This window comes from Poeciliopsis prolifica, unplaced genomic scaffold (genome assembly GCF_027474105.1).
Source record: "Poeciliopsis prolifica strain line A6 unplaced genomic scaffold, Auburn_PproV2 SCAFFOLD028, whole genome shotgun sequence".
Classification (NCBI taxonomy): Eukaryota; Metazoa; Chordata; class Actinopteri; order Cyprinodontiformes; family Poeciliidae; genus Poeciliopsis; species Poeciliopsis prolifica.
The window spans coordinates 6,686,060-6,704,937 of record NW_026562403.1 but is presented as its reverse complement, the minus strand read 5'-3'; the positions used below and the strand labels follow the sequence as shown (position 1 = coordinate 6,704,937).

General features: G+C 36.3%; 1 protein-coding gene across 3 annotated transcripts in view; it reads right to left on the bottom strand.

Annotated features, from left to right (window-relative positions):
* LOC129372028 (netrin receptor UNC5C-like) overlaps positions 1 to 18,878 on the bottom strand; it is a 190,815-nt gene that overhangs the window by 47,809 nt on the left and 124,128 nt on the right. For all 3 annotated transcript variants that reach the window (XM_055049000.1, XM_055048998.1, XM_055048999.1), the window contains exon 4: positions 18,657 to 18,760. In XM_055049000.1, coding sequence (XP_054904975.1) covers positions 18,657 to 18,760 — 104 coding nt within the window. The remainder of the gene's footprint in view (positions 1 to 18,656; positions 18,761 to 18,878) is intronic.

The window sequence follows — 18,878 nt, the reverse complement described above, 5'->3', positions numbered from 1 at the left end:
TCTCTAAACAAGAGAGAATGTTGTATTAAAATTACTTTTCCTTTCAAAATACTCAGAGCAGGCCTATTTAATAGACTGGCACTTCTGTTTACACACAGAAGTTTTTTAAATGTATTTTAGCGCTATTAAAAATAATTTAATTCACTACTATCAACTAATATTTGAAAGTTTTGCCTTACAGCTTTTATGTGAGGTACAGAAAATTTATTGAACCATATGACATTTCCACACACTTTAAGAGATATTATCAATAATTGCTTTAAAAAGGATGCAGCCCTATAACTCTTACTATCTCACAGCAAGTGCATTCAGATATTGGTGAGCACATCTTGGCCAGATGTCCCATGTGCATTGTTATTGACTGGAAGTGATACCTATAGCACCATTACCATAATTACTTTACTTGTTTCTACGATCAAACATTCACATTTTCTAGTTTACTCACAAGAAAACCGCATAATCGCAACAAAATCACCACAGGCAAGTCAAATTGGCAGCAGATCCAGCAACACAGATTAAAAACAGACCAAAGAGACATAAATGTAAGAAACAAAAAGACAAATACAGAAATATTAAAAAAAGGTAGAAGTGCAAGGCAAGGGCAAAAAAAAAGGAGAGTAGTCAAGAGACAGAAAGAAGCAGAAAGTGAGAGCAGCTGGAAGGAAACACATTGAGGAGGGAACCGATACAGGCATCAGCAGGGTTATAGGAGAACGACAGAATGAGAGATGGGTCTTGGCAGAGAAGACCATCTATCTTTCTCTTCTGCTGCCATCAGCTTTCTTGACACAAACCCAGACAATTGGCCATAACTGTCCGCATGTGTTTATCTGTGGATAATACCAACATACACACACAGAAAAACACAGACACCACCCACACCCTGATGTGTTGCTAAGTAGAATAGTAATCAAGCTATTCATTAGCGCAGTAACAAAGGCCATTACTGGCTAATCAACGATCTTCAAACTCAATCGAGAAAAGCTAATAGAAATTTAATCCAACAGTGCGCCTGGCAGTGGGGGAAGTTTGTGTGTGAGGGTGTGTCTGTGTTGATATTAGACAAAATAGTTAGCCTATTGAGAACACTTTGTTGCTTTAAACAGTTAACATAGAGTATTAGAATCCTAAAATAATACTATTTACAAATAAAACACAAAAACTAACTATTGCACTATATTTTTTTAACAAAATACTTTTGACGTATATACTGGATAATGTAGATGTCATTGACTGTTATAAAATGGAAATTATGATGTTTTGATTCATAACGTTACTCCAAATTTTTAAATAGCTCTCCAGTGCAGAGGTGATATATTTATATATAAAAGCTAACTTTAGGGTTCACAAGTTTTCAGCTGCCTTTACTCTGACAAACATAATACATTCAGAAATAACCAGGTTAATAACTACGGTCAAGCGTTGTGTGACTTGATCTTACAGAATGCTGCTCAGTAAAAATTCATCCGACATGCAGCATTATTGGCATGTAGGAGCATGCATGACAAAATGTAATGTACTACCAAGTAGTCTTTAGTGATGAGTTATTTTGCCCACACTGATATTCTGATTTTTTTACCTAAACTTATTGATGTGTCAAAGAAAGCTTTAATCAGAGGAGCAGCCAAGAGGTCAATTGTAACTACAGGAGCTGCAGAGATCCACAGCTCCATGAAAGAAAACCATTTGAAAGCAACAAACAAGTTAAAATTGGTATGAAAGTTAGGCTTCAATAAGAACAAATACCCGACACGAACAGTCAGAGCGATAGTGGAGCGGTGAACATCGAAACATATGTATGTGTTAGAAAAGCATAATCTGGGAAAAGACTTGAGACTGGTGGTCAGGTTTACTCTCTTTTCGATGTGACAAAGAATGAGCCACTAGAAAGGTTTTGATAGTTATTTTTTGTTTGGTCAGTAATATACAAATGAAGGACACAAAACCAAACAGAAATGGTGAAGCATGAAGCTACAGCTTATATTGCCTCTATGCTAGTATTTTAAGTCACATTCAAGAGCTAACATGGAAATAAAAAATTCAAACCTTTTTTGCAAAATTTTATTTCAAATAACCTTCAATGTAATGTCTGTCATAATATTTGATAAAAAGAAGAAAGAGGAAAAAAAATCCAAAAATGCTTAATACGCTGCCTTTCATTCCATCTGAATTACGCTTCACTTTGTGCTGGTCTATCCAATAAAATCCCATCAAAATACAACTAAGGGTAGGGACCTGACAAAATGTGAAAATACTTTTGCAAGGCACTCTGGATCATTTTAAATCCTCATTTCTAATGAGAGTTCAACAATTATACTTCTGTTTTTTTGGTCTGCACATCTGTATTTTTTAAAACAGCCTGATGTACAGATAGTAAAGATCCATCTTTTGTGTGAATCTTTAAGCGTCACCTCTTAAGTAGTGTAATTTACAACTGTACAAGTAGTAACTATTGATTTGATCAAGCGAGCTGAAACAAATGAGATTTGTAGGGAATGCATAGTGTGTGTGTTTGTGTTCATTCTCTTTAATTTACTACCTCCAATTTGGATATTAAACCTTCTAGTTGGCAGAATTCTAGGAAATACAAATGGCCGCATGTTTGTGCCAAGAGGACCTTGCTTAATTGTCCTTTCAACTTTAAGATCTGTCCCAACACCAGGTTTCTTCCTAACAGCACTTTTTCCACATAAATCTAATTTCCTTTTCATCCACTCCACCATAAACTACATTTTTCCAAACGTTTCCTCTGTAATAAAGATTTTGTTTATGTGTTTAAATGTAGAAGGAACATTTAACAATAAGAGTAAGAGTAGGGCAGTCTGCATTTAGGCTCCAAACAAAAGCACCATGCTTAATAATTGAACACATGATTTAAAGTACAAATAAGGCAGAAAATAAAGCCCTTTCTCAAGCATAAGTGTGGCAAGCTGACACAGCCACATAACCAGATGTAACCAGTCGTGTAAAGACAAGATTTTGTAAAATTATGTCAAACACAGCCACAAGAAAACAGACTGTATGTAAGATAAAATGTCAACATTTGTGCTGGAACCCACTGGTATGAATAATCAATGCATTACTTCCATTGTGTGATGTGGGCTCTCCAGCACACATCACACACATCCACCAACAATATATTTGTACCATTTCACATCACTGTCTTAATTGGCCATATGTCCTGGTGTTTCCGTCTGCGTCTTCTCCACGCTTGGGAGGTGATTAGGACAGTTCTGCTGCCCAGTGCTTCTGTGGGGAATTCACTGCAGCCAGCAACACCACACCAATACATTACACACTGCGAGTGGCCAGACTGGCAGATTGTGCAGGTTAACATAAGGTCACTATGGATATATATGGGACTCAAGGCGGAGAAGTATGCTTGTGTACACGTGTGTGCGAGTGTATGTATGTGTGTGTGTGTCAACATGGGATTTCAGAAGCTCTGACAGCTTAATTAATTAGATCCAAGCAAGTGACATAAAGACCCAATTAACCGTGCTGACATAACTGGGTTGCCATCAACAATAACCCCTTAATGAAGTTCTGGAAAGACATATCAGATTAAATCTAGTTCAGAATAGGAATGGATAACTTTTTTCAGGTTTTTAGGCATTTGTATGTTGAACAATGAGAAAAAGGAGCGCAATGTACCTTTCCCTCATCCCATTACAATTATAAACTCCAATAGACTAAGTCAATGCACAGCATAAATGTGAAGTTAAAGAAACATTTTTCGTTTACAAATCAAAATCTAAACAGTGCAGGTGTATTTGTGTTCAACACTTCTGGGTTATGTCTCTGCCAGCTTTTTTTTTTTTTTTTTGCCTCAAATTTTTGCCTGTTGTTTTTGCAAAATATTTCAAGTTCAATCAGATTCAATGTCTAGCACTTGTGAAAATCAGTCTTGCTAATTATTTTCAACCAGATGTAGGGCGATCTTTTGACTTGGCAATTTTAGCACATTGGTTAGTTTTGTTTTTCTTTCTATACCATTCCATTGTAGCTCTTTACTGGAAAAATTGTTTTGTGTCAAGTTTCCTTTCTTACACTGGAGACCAGCATCCTAAGAGCATACCACCTTTGGATGTTATGTGAAAAAGATGTCTTAAGAGTGATGTGCCATTTTACTTTTCTGCCAAACATTGTTTTTAATATATAAAACAAAAGTTCAATTTAACTATAGCAGATCTGTGTTTGATGTGCCCTCTGTATAACTTGTGGCACTTTACACTGAACTTGTCATGAACTCCAACTTCAAAAATGGTTTCCTTCATGCCAGTATTACACTGTTGCCAAATTTGACCGATGCACATGTAATAGTTGTCCTGGCAACAAATTCAAGCATTTACCTTGTGCAGCTCTTTTAGAGGTAGAAAGGAAGTTTTTGGTTGATTGAACAATGCTCTATAAAATATGTTAAGATGAGGATGTAGTCTTATTATCAAAGCTTCCCCTAAACTTATCCATGTTTATATATCTTATATGTTTTGTGATCTTTATGATCCACTTTATATACTAATGTTATTCAAAAACAAAAATGCATTTATTGTGAGATTCTATATAGAAATCTGAGAGGACAGGCAGTTGTATGCAAACATGCGTCACACTTTTTTGCATTTGTTAAGTTTTTCAAATGAAATTTTCCATCCACCTAACAACTATGGACTATTTTGTATTAATCTGCTGCAAAGCAAATCCTAACAAAATATATTGATATTTGTAGTTGGAAATGATTAATTAAGGCATGTACTACAGCATACAGTATTTGATATTGTGTTCTGAACTGGTTTTACAAGCATATGGTCTCTAGCTAACTAAACATATTCAAATAAAGCCACACTGCAGATGAAATATTTCATGGCTTCTTTGTAGGAAGAAGACATATTATATATGACGTGTATCAGAGAGTAGGAAATACTCTCCAAGGTGCCCAGTACAGACAGAATCAGGACACAAGAGGACGCCTATTTGGACTAGGACAGCTTAACAAAGAGCTATTTATAACCCACTATTCTGCTGCAACGTGGTACAAGTCATGATGTATGACTTGCATGTATGATACATGAGCGTTATGGTACACAGCTGTGACTTTTTTTTGTTCTTGAGAATTTCACACTGCATCATTTATTACACAACACCCAACATGCACTTTTTAAGGACTCACAAAACTTACCTCTGTCGTGTTTACCTGAAATCTAACCAAGGTACATAAGAAGATGCTTAATACAGGCATAAAGGGAAGTAGCTCAGCACTAAAGGAGGTCACAGATGTTCTGAACAGAAAGCTTACATCGGCCTCTCCGGAGTGCACACAAACACACATGTGCACATGCTTACTCATACACGCCACCGTGTTACCACTGAGATTTAACACAGGTGCAGATGCTTCGTAGTGATCTATTAGACTCACCCTCTACCGTCAACATTCAAGAGTGGAGATGTGAAAAGATGGATGGGGAACAATCTCTAGAGAGTGCTGGAAAAAGAAAAGATATTTCCACAGCAATGCTGAAGTAGGAAAAGAACGACAGAGAGTAGGTGAGGCTGTGATAATGGTGAAGGAGGAAGAGGAAACAAGAGTTAGATAACTGTGGGTGATCCATTAAAACTAAGTTGACAGTGTCAACAGATAGGGAGAGGAAGTAAGGAAGGATGGGACGGAGAGGAAGCAATGGAGAAAAAGACTGCAAAGGAATAAAAACAGAAAAGTGAAAATATAAAGAAAATGTACAAAAGACAGATGCGGTATTTCTATACCATGTCAGGAACTGGGAAGAGAAAGAGCAGAAAAAGATGGAGTGGTAAAAGGGAGGAAGGGGGAGTAGAAAGGCTTGCTGTGGAAGATATGCTGAAGTAATTTATTAAGCTCCCACGCTTGGGAAAACAACAGCAGGAAAGTAAAAGTCATGTGAGGAATGCAAAGGCGAGAGCTAAAGGAATGGTGCAGAAAAAAATCAGCAAGACAATGAAGGTTGGTGAGAATAGTAATTTACACTACAATGCACGTGTTAAAAAAGTGTGTGTGAAAATGTGCGTGAGCATAAAAAATCCAACATTAATACCAGCTTTTGCTAATTTTTCCAACTCATTTCTTCATGAGGAAGAGCAAGGCATTACATCGTGGAACTACCACTGTGGAAGATTGATTGATGGTCTGTCCTTCAGAGACATGGTGCAGGTGGTTGGTGAGTTAATGGGAAAAAGATGTGCAGGAAGCACAAAAAAGAAGTGAAGACTCATGACTTAGAAACGGAAGTTTGAAAAGCATGAAAAAGACCACAAAAGACTGTGTGGGAATGACAAAAGCCACTGTGGCTGATACAGAGGACGAACCTGGTACGTTGGGTGAATTGCGTGACTCATGTGGAAATTAATTCAAAGTATTTTTAAAATGTTTGGGGCGTAAGCTGTTTAAGAGCACAATAAATATGACACCAGGCGTTTGCTGTCGATGCAGACATAAAGGCAGGTGACCCTGATCTGTGAATCAAGGAAGCATAGACAAATTTCTCCAATGGATCATGAAAATACAGAAAAAACTGAAATTGTTTTTTTAATATTTTGAATTTCCTCATCATTGTTTTCTATCTTATCTTCAATTTCTCATGTCCAACACTTAAGGGCCTTCAGGGTATTTGACTGTTTACAAAATGTGCAATTAATTTGTTTCTTCCTGAATTTGAAAACCAAATACTGATGGAAAAGAAAGAAAGCAGAACAGCCACTACACAGATACACAGAAATATGCAAAATAATTAATGAGAAAATCTTTTACAGAAAATATTCACTTTCTGGGAAAACAGTACTGATGGGTTAAGATGAGGGTTTTTGGATGATAAAAATGGAAAATAAAGCCCTTGACTTAAATCAGGAAAAGACACATTGCAAAAACACACTACTCCACTAAATGCCTCAGACATGTCAAGGGAACATTTCCCCAAACAGATGCTGACCCAGTAACAGCTGGAGTTAAAATCAACATCTAAAAAACCATCAGGTAAAACTTCAAAAAGGAGCCACTTTGAGCTTGTCATAGAGGGAATAAAAGTTTGTAATATAAAACGATTAAACTTACAAAAACAACTAGCTTACTTGTTACCTTGTGTCGTTCGGTAGTTCTTACAGTTGAGTTTAAGATACTTTAAAAGGAATAACTTATAATGGTCCACCTGCAGAAACCTGCAGAAAGCTTATTAAACATTAAATATTATTTATTGACCATATTAATATGCTATAGATTCTTTGAACTGAACACAATCCTACAAAGACCTTTTATAACAGTTTCGGGAAATTTGTTAGGCCTGTTATAGTCATCATTTTACCTATAACTTTTTTTCCTGCAGCAGTGAACCAGTGTTAAAATGACTGACAAGTTATTAAATTATAGAACAGCCTTGTGCAGGCTCATGGGTCAGTGCAGTGAAAGTTTTCATGTCTCTGCTCTCTGTATTTATGTCCATGCTGTTTTGCGCCTTGTGGACAATGATGTATTTTGCCTTTTCTACTGAGCTCTCTTGTTTCCTAAGAAGTAAAACAAGAATGTTCACAGAGGAATGAAAGAGAGTTTGTATATCTCAGGCGATGCATCATTCATAACAATCTCAAAAATAAGGAAACTTGTTTAGGCTATTGTTTCTCGCCAGTTACTAAAGGGCCAAACACATTTCATAAACAAAATAAATTAAAACTTGTAAATGAGGCTAATTCAATTTGACAAACAGCAGATTGATTGAACAGGAGAAATCTATATTCATATACTTTTTTATGCCAATAATTTCATTTTTGATGCACACCTGCCTTCAACAACATTGCCTTACCAGGTGACATATTTAAAATGACACATGCAATGCAAACATTAAATTACAATAGAAAGAAAGTTAAGTGAGAAGAACTATGTGAAAAACAGATTAATATGAAAATTGAGAAAAAAACATAAACAGCAAAATGAAAAAGACTAACCAATAAGTTAAAGAATGAGGAAAAAAGTCACCAAACCTAATCTAAAGGAACATTTTCAATTCTTAAACTTGCTAGTCATGATGCTACAGCACTAAGTACTGACCTTTATGAAAAGTCTGCAGCCAGACAGTCTCTAAAAGCACCTTTTGTTCCTGCATAACGTTTTGGGGAAGCGAGGAAAACCCACAGTCTATTCCATTGGCCCAAACACAGTTTACACCCTGGAAACATCACCAGCTGGACACAGGTCTAACACAGCAACACAAAACTATGCACACTCAAGCACTGTGTTTGTATATGTCAAAGCTGATTCACTGTAATGTGTAGGAGTTCTGATGACACTCCATAATCATTAGAGCATGAAGAGGCTCTGAGCTGCTTGGGGGCATGCTAATCCTTTTTAATTGACTCTCAAACTCTCCTGTGTTATTAAAACCACCCAATAACAAAATCAGCTTTGCTTTATTAGCTTGGTCAGATGAATTATTTGAGACCATCCTGTTCATTTGTGTTGCATTTTTTAATTTATTTAGTATTCATGAATGAATGAGAACTAACCTGAAGAGAAATATCTTACTTGTACACACCAATAAACCTTTTATTCTAGTTCTTCTAGAAGAGATGAACTGTACACCAGAAAAAAAAACTTGAGATTCTACTCACAGTACTACAAGAAAGTATCCACACCTCTTCAACTTCATGCAATAAAATCAATTTGATGATGATTTTAAAATTCTCTGCATACAATATCCCATCATGTCAATGCAAAAATAGATTTCTATAACGATGTCCAATTTTATTGTTAAAAGCTTGGTGGTATGGCACTTGGAGTTCTGTCAAGAGAAGTTTACCTAACTATAACAATCTTCAGGATAATTATGCTAAAATGCTATTGAATTAAATCTTGCGGAAAAAAAATGCCTTTAAGACTTCAGCAACCATAAGTGCTTCACAAATGTATTAGACAGGTCTTTGTGTCATTTTGCCACAAATATTGATCAGAAAGTAGCAGAGCGCCACTTGGATTATTAGCTTCTCACCAGAATATTGCTGTACCAATATTTCACATGTGGTGCCATCAGACACAGACACTTTTCAAAATCAAGTGAGAATAAAAAAAAGTAATTGCACTGATGATAACCTCCTTTTATAATTCACTTAAAATTACGTTAGTAAATTATGATGTGATGTGAATGAAAAGCAATTAATTGGCAGCAATTATTTAAAGCCCAGGCTTATTAAAACTTTTTCAGTCATGGTCTCAGATGAGGAACTTACTGTCAAGTGGATAAGTATATAAAATTATCTCTCAATTTCCACCAGAAGCCAAATTGAGAACCAATGCTAATCGCTGAATTATTTCACAAATTACTGTTTGATGTTCATTTCATTCCTCTATTATAAATCAACTTGTGCAAAAAACACTCAGACAAATTACAAATTAAAAAGCTTTTTTGTTGTCCAAGAAGAGTTACAAGGTCTAAGAACTTCCCAAACTCAACAGAACAGAAACAAATTTTGTTATTTGACAACTCCACACTGAGCGTCAAAACAGTGTGCTCATTCATCTGTGACAAAACTGTCAGGATTGCCAAGGGCAACAGGGGTAGCTGCAGTAGACTTTATGCAGTCATGTCACCATCACTCCTCAGATTTGTCTCGAGCTATGTCAAGACAGACAAGAGGGACGGAAAAAACTAAGAGATTATGAGAATGACAGCGAGGCAGCACATTCTAAAAAAAATTACAAGCAAGACAGGTAAACAATATAAGGTAAAGAAAGACAGAAATAGTAATTTAGAGAAATGAAAAAAAAATCTTCAGATGTAAAGATTTAGTCACACAGGGAACCTGTATCTGCAGCTCAAGTATTGAATTCAGTGAAAAAAAAAAAAAAGATTGAAAAAAGCTTTTTTAACATCGACACATGCAAAACTCTTCCAGTAGATGTTTGAAAGAGACGAGGCCAAAGACACAATCGCAAACATCCCCAAAGAAGCTTTTGAGCAGGTAATGAGAGGGAAAAGATTGGGTCCTTCTAATTTGGGAGTGTGCTGGGAGGGTGAGGTGATGAGGGGGATCCACACAAATGCCTTCATTATACCTTGCTGAGTGAAGCACCCACTCAACCCTCAATCTACGCACACACACACACACAAAAAAACATCCTTTTTCAAAACAACTCAAACCTCAGACCACAGAGAGCTGAAAGAGTGAATGATCTTTGGTCTGCATATTTCCTGCCCACTTCAAGTAGCGAAAGAAAAAAAAAAGTGAGTTAAGTTGTCAGTAAAGGAACAAAATACAGAGTGCCTGTATAACGGGAAGTTTCCATCTTCGTATTTTAATTGTTAGTTCCTGGAAGTGGTCGAGCTGATGGACATATTTAATGTAAGTGCGGTAGTTGGAGTCAACATGAGAAAAAAAAAAAAAACGTACATTCATTGTAGACGCTATTTTCACAAATTACTGTTTGATGTTCATTTCATTCCTCTATTATAAACTAACTTGTGCTAAAAACACTCACACAAATAACAAATTAAATAGCTTTTTTTGTTGTCCAAGAAGAGTTAAAAGGTCTAAGACCTTTCCAAACTCAATAGAACAAAAACAAATTTTGTTATTTGACAACTCCACACTGAGCGTCAAAACAGTGTGCCCATTCATCTGTATAGGCAATAAATACCTCTTTTCAAAGGTATTTACGACACAGAAACATACTTCTGAAGACAAGCGGTTCAAATTTTATAGCACAGACATATGGTTTTAATGTGATGGTCAAGCGTTAAGTGAGAGCAATACAGGTTCTGAAAATGAAAATAAATCTTAATCTGTCTGCTTTTGAAAATGCACAGCACATCTCTTACTGCATATTTAACTACAAGAGCTGGGAGAAAAAGTCAATAAGAATTAGTATGTGTGATGGATATTTTACTTCACTAGTAAAATATTTGAGACCTGCAGCTCTAAACACTACTCAATTCACTCGACTGTCCTCTATTGTAAGGACTGTGTGATGAAAGTTTCATCAGGTGTCCGCCATGTTCTTGTGTGGTTATCTGTGTACAGTTATTATTGTGACCAGTGACAAGGATTTTGAAATACCATGCACTACAACCACCACCATTCTTGTAGAAAAAGATCTTACCCAAAGTAATTTAGATTCTTCTTTTTCTTTTTAGCAGTTATCATTCTTACCCATTATTCCCAATTATGATGTACATTGGTTTATCAAGACACTACATAGAAAACTGATTTTAAAAAAAGCGACAATCTTAGGAGAGCTGAAAGATTCAAAAAGGAAGAAAGCTATAAACTTGCAAAGAAAAAAAAACTCATGTTGCAGCTCTATGTAGTCCAATTCAATGGCTGAAAGGTATAATTTGCCTCATCCCTGAAATTAAGTACACCTTATCAATAATAAAGGAAGAATACACTTCCCAGATTACACTAAACATTTGCAGTTCCTGTGCGTTTGCCATTTTTTTACTGACCTAAGGTAGGATGAAATGTAAACCATGACTTATAACCACTTGTATCCCAATTATGTGAGAGTGGGCAGAAATATCTAATGTATAATTTGATCTTTATGTGGTGATTATAATCTCAGTGCATGTTGCCCACACTCAACCACACCACAGTGAAAACTAAAATGAAACAAAAGCTGCTCCATTTCTTCTTCCTCATTTGGAAATTACTCTTCAATGATAAACCAGTGCAACGGCATTTTGATAAGCTTAACATCATTTCAATAATTTACCCAGGTAGTTGAAATAGAAAAGAGATTGCTGACTAATCTGTGGATTATGGTGATGATTTCTGACAGAGGTTGGGGATCAACATAGAAGTGTAGTGAGAGATGAGCTGTGGAGCTTACTATGCCAGCTCAAAGAGGATTAAGGTAAGTATCTATTGGGGAAGCAGCATTACAGAAATTGTTTTTTGTACACAGAAAGCAGCCATACAACCACAAACGTAAATACACTCAAGCAAATCTCACAGTTGTGTGATTTTAATTCCTGCAGTTCAGAGGTGAAAACATTTTGTTTAAAAGAAAATGCAAATATGATATTACATATTTTCAACCCTGTATTGTTCATAAATTCTAACTTTCATTGTCCCACAGTGTAACAGCAACTTCAGATATATGTTCACACTATCAATCAAAAAGTGCTGACATTATATGAAAAAGAAAATTAATAATAATAAATAATAAAATAAGATTGTGCAGAACTAGCTCGGCAAAACAACGGAGAAGTAATAGGTGTGTTTTGTCAGCCAAAACCCACAGACACAAAAACAATAAATAAATAAATAAAATAGCTGGTTAAAGATTAGATTTTGAGGTCGTTGTGATCAAGTTAGCAAATTGAATTCTTCCTCAGATCACAAATTGTTTTACAGATTTTTTTTAACCATTAAATGAAATCCAGTTCAGGTCTGACTGTAATAATAGTTTCATAGTTTGAAGTACAGGTGATCAAAAAGGAGATACATACAGATATAAATATATTATGTTGAGGTTAACTGATTGCTTTTATATACTATGGGAGTTTATGCATTTAAGACAAGTGTGTGCATTTATTTGAGAGTGCAGTAAAATGTATTGATTCTGAGAACTTAAATTGCACCCACATGATACCAATCAGAATCAGTTGTGTCACCCAAGATTCTGAGCAGAATAAATAAGCAGACATGGATTTATTTATTTAAGCGCCTGTAGCAGCCTAAGTTCAGTCCCCGAGATCTTGCTGCAACTTTTAGATGCATTTCATATCCAACCCACCTGAATTAACTGCAAAATTCCCTCATCAACTCTACAGAGGTCTGGTACTGACTCATTCATTCATTCAGGTGGATTGGAGAAGAATGTGTCTAAAAGTTGCAAGATCTTGAGGGCTTGACTTCTGGTCAATAGGCTTAGGTTGCAAGAGTACATGCTGCCCCCTTTTCCTGACCCAACTATATTTTTCTACTACTCTCCAGTTTTGTATTATTTGTGTAATTTAGAATGATAACTTTATGTTCTCTCTGTTTCTTTTACTCATTAGAGAAGCTTCATCCAGTCTGGTAACTCAGTTTAGCTGTGACTCCTTCCTGGAAGGGAGCAATCAGTTGAGTTAGTGCTGTCAACAATCTGTTCCCCTTTTATAGATAAGCCATCTGGCATTGTATTTCACTGTTTATCACTGTCTCTCTCCAAGATAAGGACACTGGCTGAGTTTCAGCTGTCATAGCTCTCCGTGCTTCCTTTCGTCCTATGATACAGACTTGAAATCCGTCTCAAAGCTTATCTGCTTAGCTGTGTTTCTCTCCTAAATGAAGCCACTAAAATGGTTACTACATTCATTACTTTTCTTTCAAATACTAAGAACTTCCAGATCAGTGCTACTTTGTTTTTTGTGTGAACGCTCTGTCTTCTCAAACTCCCAGTCAGTTGTGGTTGATAGCCACAACCACAAACCTCCACCAGAACTATCTGGTGGAGGTTTTTTCCTGTTAAAGGGAGTTTTCATTTCCACTGTTCTGTGTGTGAAATTGCTCCAAAGTCAATGACACAAAGCCAGTAATGTTTTCACTGCAATGCTAGGTTTCCTGAGACAGAAAACTTTTTAACCAACATGAATAATAAACAGAGTTTGAGCGCCGTTTTTGATAACTAGGATCAATTTGAATGCATGCAATTTTATCTGTATGATTGGATTGAATTGACTTTTTTTTTATAAGCGTCTTGTTGTAAAGGTACCTTTTGTAAATTGGCCCAATATTAAAAATACTTGAGTTGAAAATAACCATGAACTAATAGAATAATCATAAATATATTGACAGATTTATCCACCAGCAAAATAATCAATAGTTGCAGTCCTACTCAGCTTACTGTAAATATATGAAAATGAGGCATTTATAATAATTTTATTTCATTAAAACTGATACCTTCTGACAGACAAATCTACGACAGTTTTCATCCCACAATCTCACATATAAACAAAGATACACAAAGATGCCCAAATGATTAGGCAAATACTTTTGTCCAAGCCAACTTCACACTATTTAACATGAGCATTTGTTAGAAAAATGGCACCAATGGTCATGATGAAGGTTTGTTTGGGATAACCTCTGGGGCCTCACTAATGCACAGATGTGCCAGTTACCCCCTGGGAAGATGTGACTGTGTGTTTGCAGCATGCTTGAGGATTAAATGTCTTTCTTTTGCCATCCTTGAGCTGTTAAACAACAGTTGTGGGAATATCTTAAGAAGGAAGATATTTTCTGAATCTTACATTTAAATGTTTTATAGAAAATCCACATACACACACACACACCAATATGCTGCACACTCCAATGAAGGAATTAATTGTTTTGTGGTTTAAATATGTTATGCCACAGTACATTTAAGGAGTGGTCAAAAGTCATTATCTCAGTAACTGCATTGATTTAGAGGGTGGATGAAGTGGTTAAGAATGTGACAGGAACTTGACCAGGCTCCAGAAGCATATCCAGTTACTGTCTGACTTTTGTGTATGCATTAGTGTGTGCGTGCTTGTGCCTTAGTGACACGTGGAGCGCCTGTCACCACACATTGATGTGTTTATTTCGCTGCAGCTGGGGTAATCACTCAAAAACAGAGACAGACGCAGACAAGCACACACACACACACACGAGCATGCAGAAATCTATAACTCCACCTGTCGTGTGTAGTCCACTGACTCTCTTTACCCTCTGGGGTCACACGGACTCTTTTAAGTTATAAGATATATGTATTATTGCTGTCAGTTTGCTGCCTTCGAGTCCTAATGGGCCTCACAACATTTGTGCGGTATGTATACACTTGAACTGACAGTGGCTCAGTTCCAAATTTTAAACAGCTGCTCACCTTTAGCACAGCAACTTCAGGGTGTTATCTGTCAATGAACTTGAAATCTCTAAAACTATAAACCAAACTGTGAGGATTGTTGATGGAAAGTAAACGTTCAGCTGAAACTGTTGACAGTCCACTGAATTTACAGACTCAAGAATATTTAGCTGCAACTGTATGATTTCCTAATATCCCAACTTGTCTCCTAAAATAGGATCAAAATGCAACGAATGAAAAACATGTAGTATAGACTTTCAGTTCACAGAAAAGGAGTTGTTCAAGGAGAGTGAAAGTAAGGCAGCAGCATGAAGGTGTGTATACATTTTCTTTGCTGCTTGGAATTAGTTTGACCCCGACCTCTGCAGGCTAGCAGTTCTGGAGCTTTTAAACTTGTCCTTTTGTGTGCTTCTAATCATGCTGTAACACATTTTTTTTATCATATATAATAAACGCACACATATTGCATGTGTCAAAAGGAAAAGAAGAGTTGGCATTTATCTGTTGTTATACATTTTATGAGTATGAATGTAAATTTTTGGTTGAGGAGTGAAGACTTTCAGCATGTTGACAGTCAGGTACCAGCTGGGAATTAAGACGTGGATATCAAATATCAAGTCATCAGGCCCATCACATTGACAACTTTACAACAGTCATCAACTGGGCCACAAGGCGACTGTGGTCACTAATATTAGAACGTTTTTAAGAGAGGTCACAGGACACCAAGAACGAGAGCTGTCAATTAAAAAAAAAGTGAGAGAAAGAGGATTCAAGTTATAAACATTATGCTCTGTCCATAAAGCAGAGATTTCCATGTGTTCATCCCGCCCACGTGCAGGGATGTTAGGTAAATCATCACTTTTTTCCTTCTTCAGTTTCGAGTCAAGTTCCAAGACATGTATGTCTGAACTCATGTCCAAAGTCTCTCTCTCTCTCTTTCTCTCTCTCTCTCTTTCTCTCTCTCTCTCTCTATCTCTCTCTCTCTCTCTCTATCTATCTATCTCTATCTCTCTATCTCTCTATCTCTCTATCTCTCTATCTATCTATCTATCTATCTATCTATCTATCTATCTATCTATCTATCTCTCTATCTATCTATCTATATATATATATATATATATATATATATATATATATATATTGAATATCTTAAAACAACTTTATCACCTTTATTGCAACAGCAATAAAAAACAGAACAAATATGATAAACTTCTTGTCCCTATTGTCTAGCCTTGGATTGTTTAAACAGTTGTTCTTCATAGAAGAAGTAGAGAAAAAATATATATCCATAAAAAAATAAAATCTGGAGAAACTGCAGCCAGGGCCTAAGGGAACGAATAAACCTGAGAACAATAGAGCTGATGGCAAAGAGGAAAGATGTGATAAGAACAGAGAAAAACAGAAAATCATGGGCAATAATAAAATAGTCAGGGTTACAAACAAGGGTCTTCAGATGGTTTTAAATCCAAATCCCTCTAAAGAGCTTCAGCAGACAGACAAGCAGACCAATCCATTTTCCTGAAATCCCATTATGACAGGAGTAAGACAACTGGAAGAGGTAGCAAATTGAACACAATGGAAAAGTAGTTGTATTTTTCTGTATGCGTGTGCATGTGTCTGTGTCCATATGATTTTTGCTGCACAAATGTGTTCAAACAGTAGTCAAATATAAACTGCAGTAAAAATGCTGATAAGGCAGGAGTGATATGGAGGCCGGTGTTCTGGTTATCTGCCCTACCCTTAAATCCGTCCTACCTTGTGGAAATGCGCATGCGCACATCAATACTACGTCACATACCACTTACTCAGCAGATTTTTAATAAATACTTCTAAACTATTTCTTATAAACTACTTGTGGAAGTTTCTTTTCATGTGTTTTGCAGATTACGGTAAGCTTTAGTTAACTTATTTTATACCTGGCTGATCCAGAACGCTGCTGCTTGCGTCCTCACTAAAACCAGGAAGATAGAGCCCATAACACCAGTTTTAAAGTCCCTACACTGGCTCCCTGTGGCTCAAATAAAATATTAAAATATTAAAATATTGTTGTTAGTTTATAAATCACTGAACCGTTTAGCACTACAATATATTAAAGATCCTTTGCAGTTGTGTCAACCATCCAGACCCCTCTGGTTTGATCTGCATCCCCAGAACCAGAACCGAATGGGGAGAAGCAGCATTCAGCTTCTATGCACCACAAATCTGGAACAAATTTCCAGAAAACTGTAAAGCAGCTGAAACACTGACTTCCTTTAAATCTCAACTAAAACCCACCTGTTTAGAGTTGCATTTGAAACGTAATCAGTTATGAATTTAATGATGGCACTTGACTTAATGTGATGTTTTGAATGTTGATTCTATGTTGCATGACTTTGTGTTTTTGTGTTTATGATGTAAAGCACTTTGAAATGCCTTGATACTTAAAAGTGCTATACAAATAAAAATTTCAATGATTGATTGATTGATTGATAGTGGCAAAATCCAACGAATGCAATTGCTTAAGTTTCCCAATAAAAACTAGATGCAATATTGTAAAAGGGAAAACAAAAAAATTGATTTCCCTGTCTTCCTCTTCTTCTACCCCACCACCATCTTAGATTTTCTCCGACATGCTTTCTCAATTTGTATGCTGATATGCCTTCTCTCTTTTCTCTTAGGGGAGTTATGTACTTAAGTGCAATAGCAAACGACTATCAAACCCTGAGGATGGAAACCTGATTCAGAAACTACCCATCCCCCACTGAAGCCTTCTCTAAGTGCACACTTCTCAAAGTGCAGCCTGGGGTCACTGCACTTCCCCAGTGACCAAGTGCATAGATGAAATAAAGACTTTTCATCCATACAGGTACAAACCATCTGAAAGTGAGAAATCAAACAACAATCTGAATAGCAAATAGTTTGGATGTAGATCCAGCACTTTGAGAATTGAAGTGACCTAAATGGCCCCAAAATAAATGCTTACTACAGGGTCAGATTTATAAGTTAATGAAATGTCAATGTGACAATGTGCTTGACGAATATGATTGTGTTCATTGTGTTCATGTGCTTCCCATTAACATAATTAAATGTTTGTTGTAAAAGCCAAAGAGGCAGTTAGTTTGTTACAAAGTTTCGCTCACACAAGTGAGCAACTATGTTTGCTTACTTAAAGTAGTAATTTCTAATATGTTTCATGCTGCATAACACTTTAAAGTACCTCGATTATGATTCACCCCCACTGACCTTTTCCTATTTTGTTCCCCTTGAATAGGTTTAAGGCGTCCTCAAATTGGGTCTCTGGGAACTCTTAGGGTCTCAGTTCAAACATGTAGCAGAGCTTCTATGCATCCATCAGTCAAAACAGAAATAAGGACATTTCTTCCTGTGCAACTGAGCACATTTATTGTTGAATAATGTAAAAGTATGAGTGTTGCACATTGTGTTGTATTCCCAAAATTATTTTAGGCAAATCTATCCAAAAAGGCAACAAGTTAGATCATGCATAGGCAAATGCATGGTTGTGGATTACTAGAACAGTACTAATACTGTATTAGGATTACATAACAGCTTTGTCTTTTTACTTCTCTTAAAATAATCAGTATGTTATATAATAGTATGTGAAATAGAACATGCAACATTTCCATGCTGCTCCTGACAAAACACAAATTAACTGATTCCGCCCCCCCAAAAACACTCAAACACAAAGTACTGCACTTGATACAACTCTTTCTTCTATGGTGCTTCCAGGCTTTTCCCAAATGATTACTTCCATTTTTATATATCAGCTTCCGTTTTTTTTTTTTTTTTTAATTCTGTCACTCTCTTCCATCAGTGAAGAGATGGGTAATAATATTGCACATACCTCAGCAGCTGGAATGCCCTCCGGAGGACGACACTGTAGCAGCACCTCCTGCTCCAACGACACTTCTTTTCCAAGGGGTTCTTGTTCAAATGATTTTTTCAAGTCTGAGGAGAGAAGGCAGCATTTTATAATGACAATCAAGGAATAGCAGCAAGAAAAGTGTTTAATTATGCTAACAGTAGGTAAAATTTGTGTAGTGGAATGTTGCATTATAAAGCGACA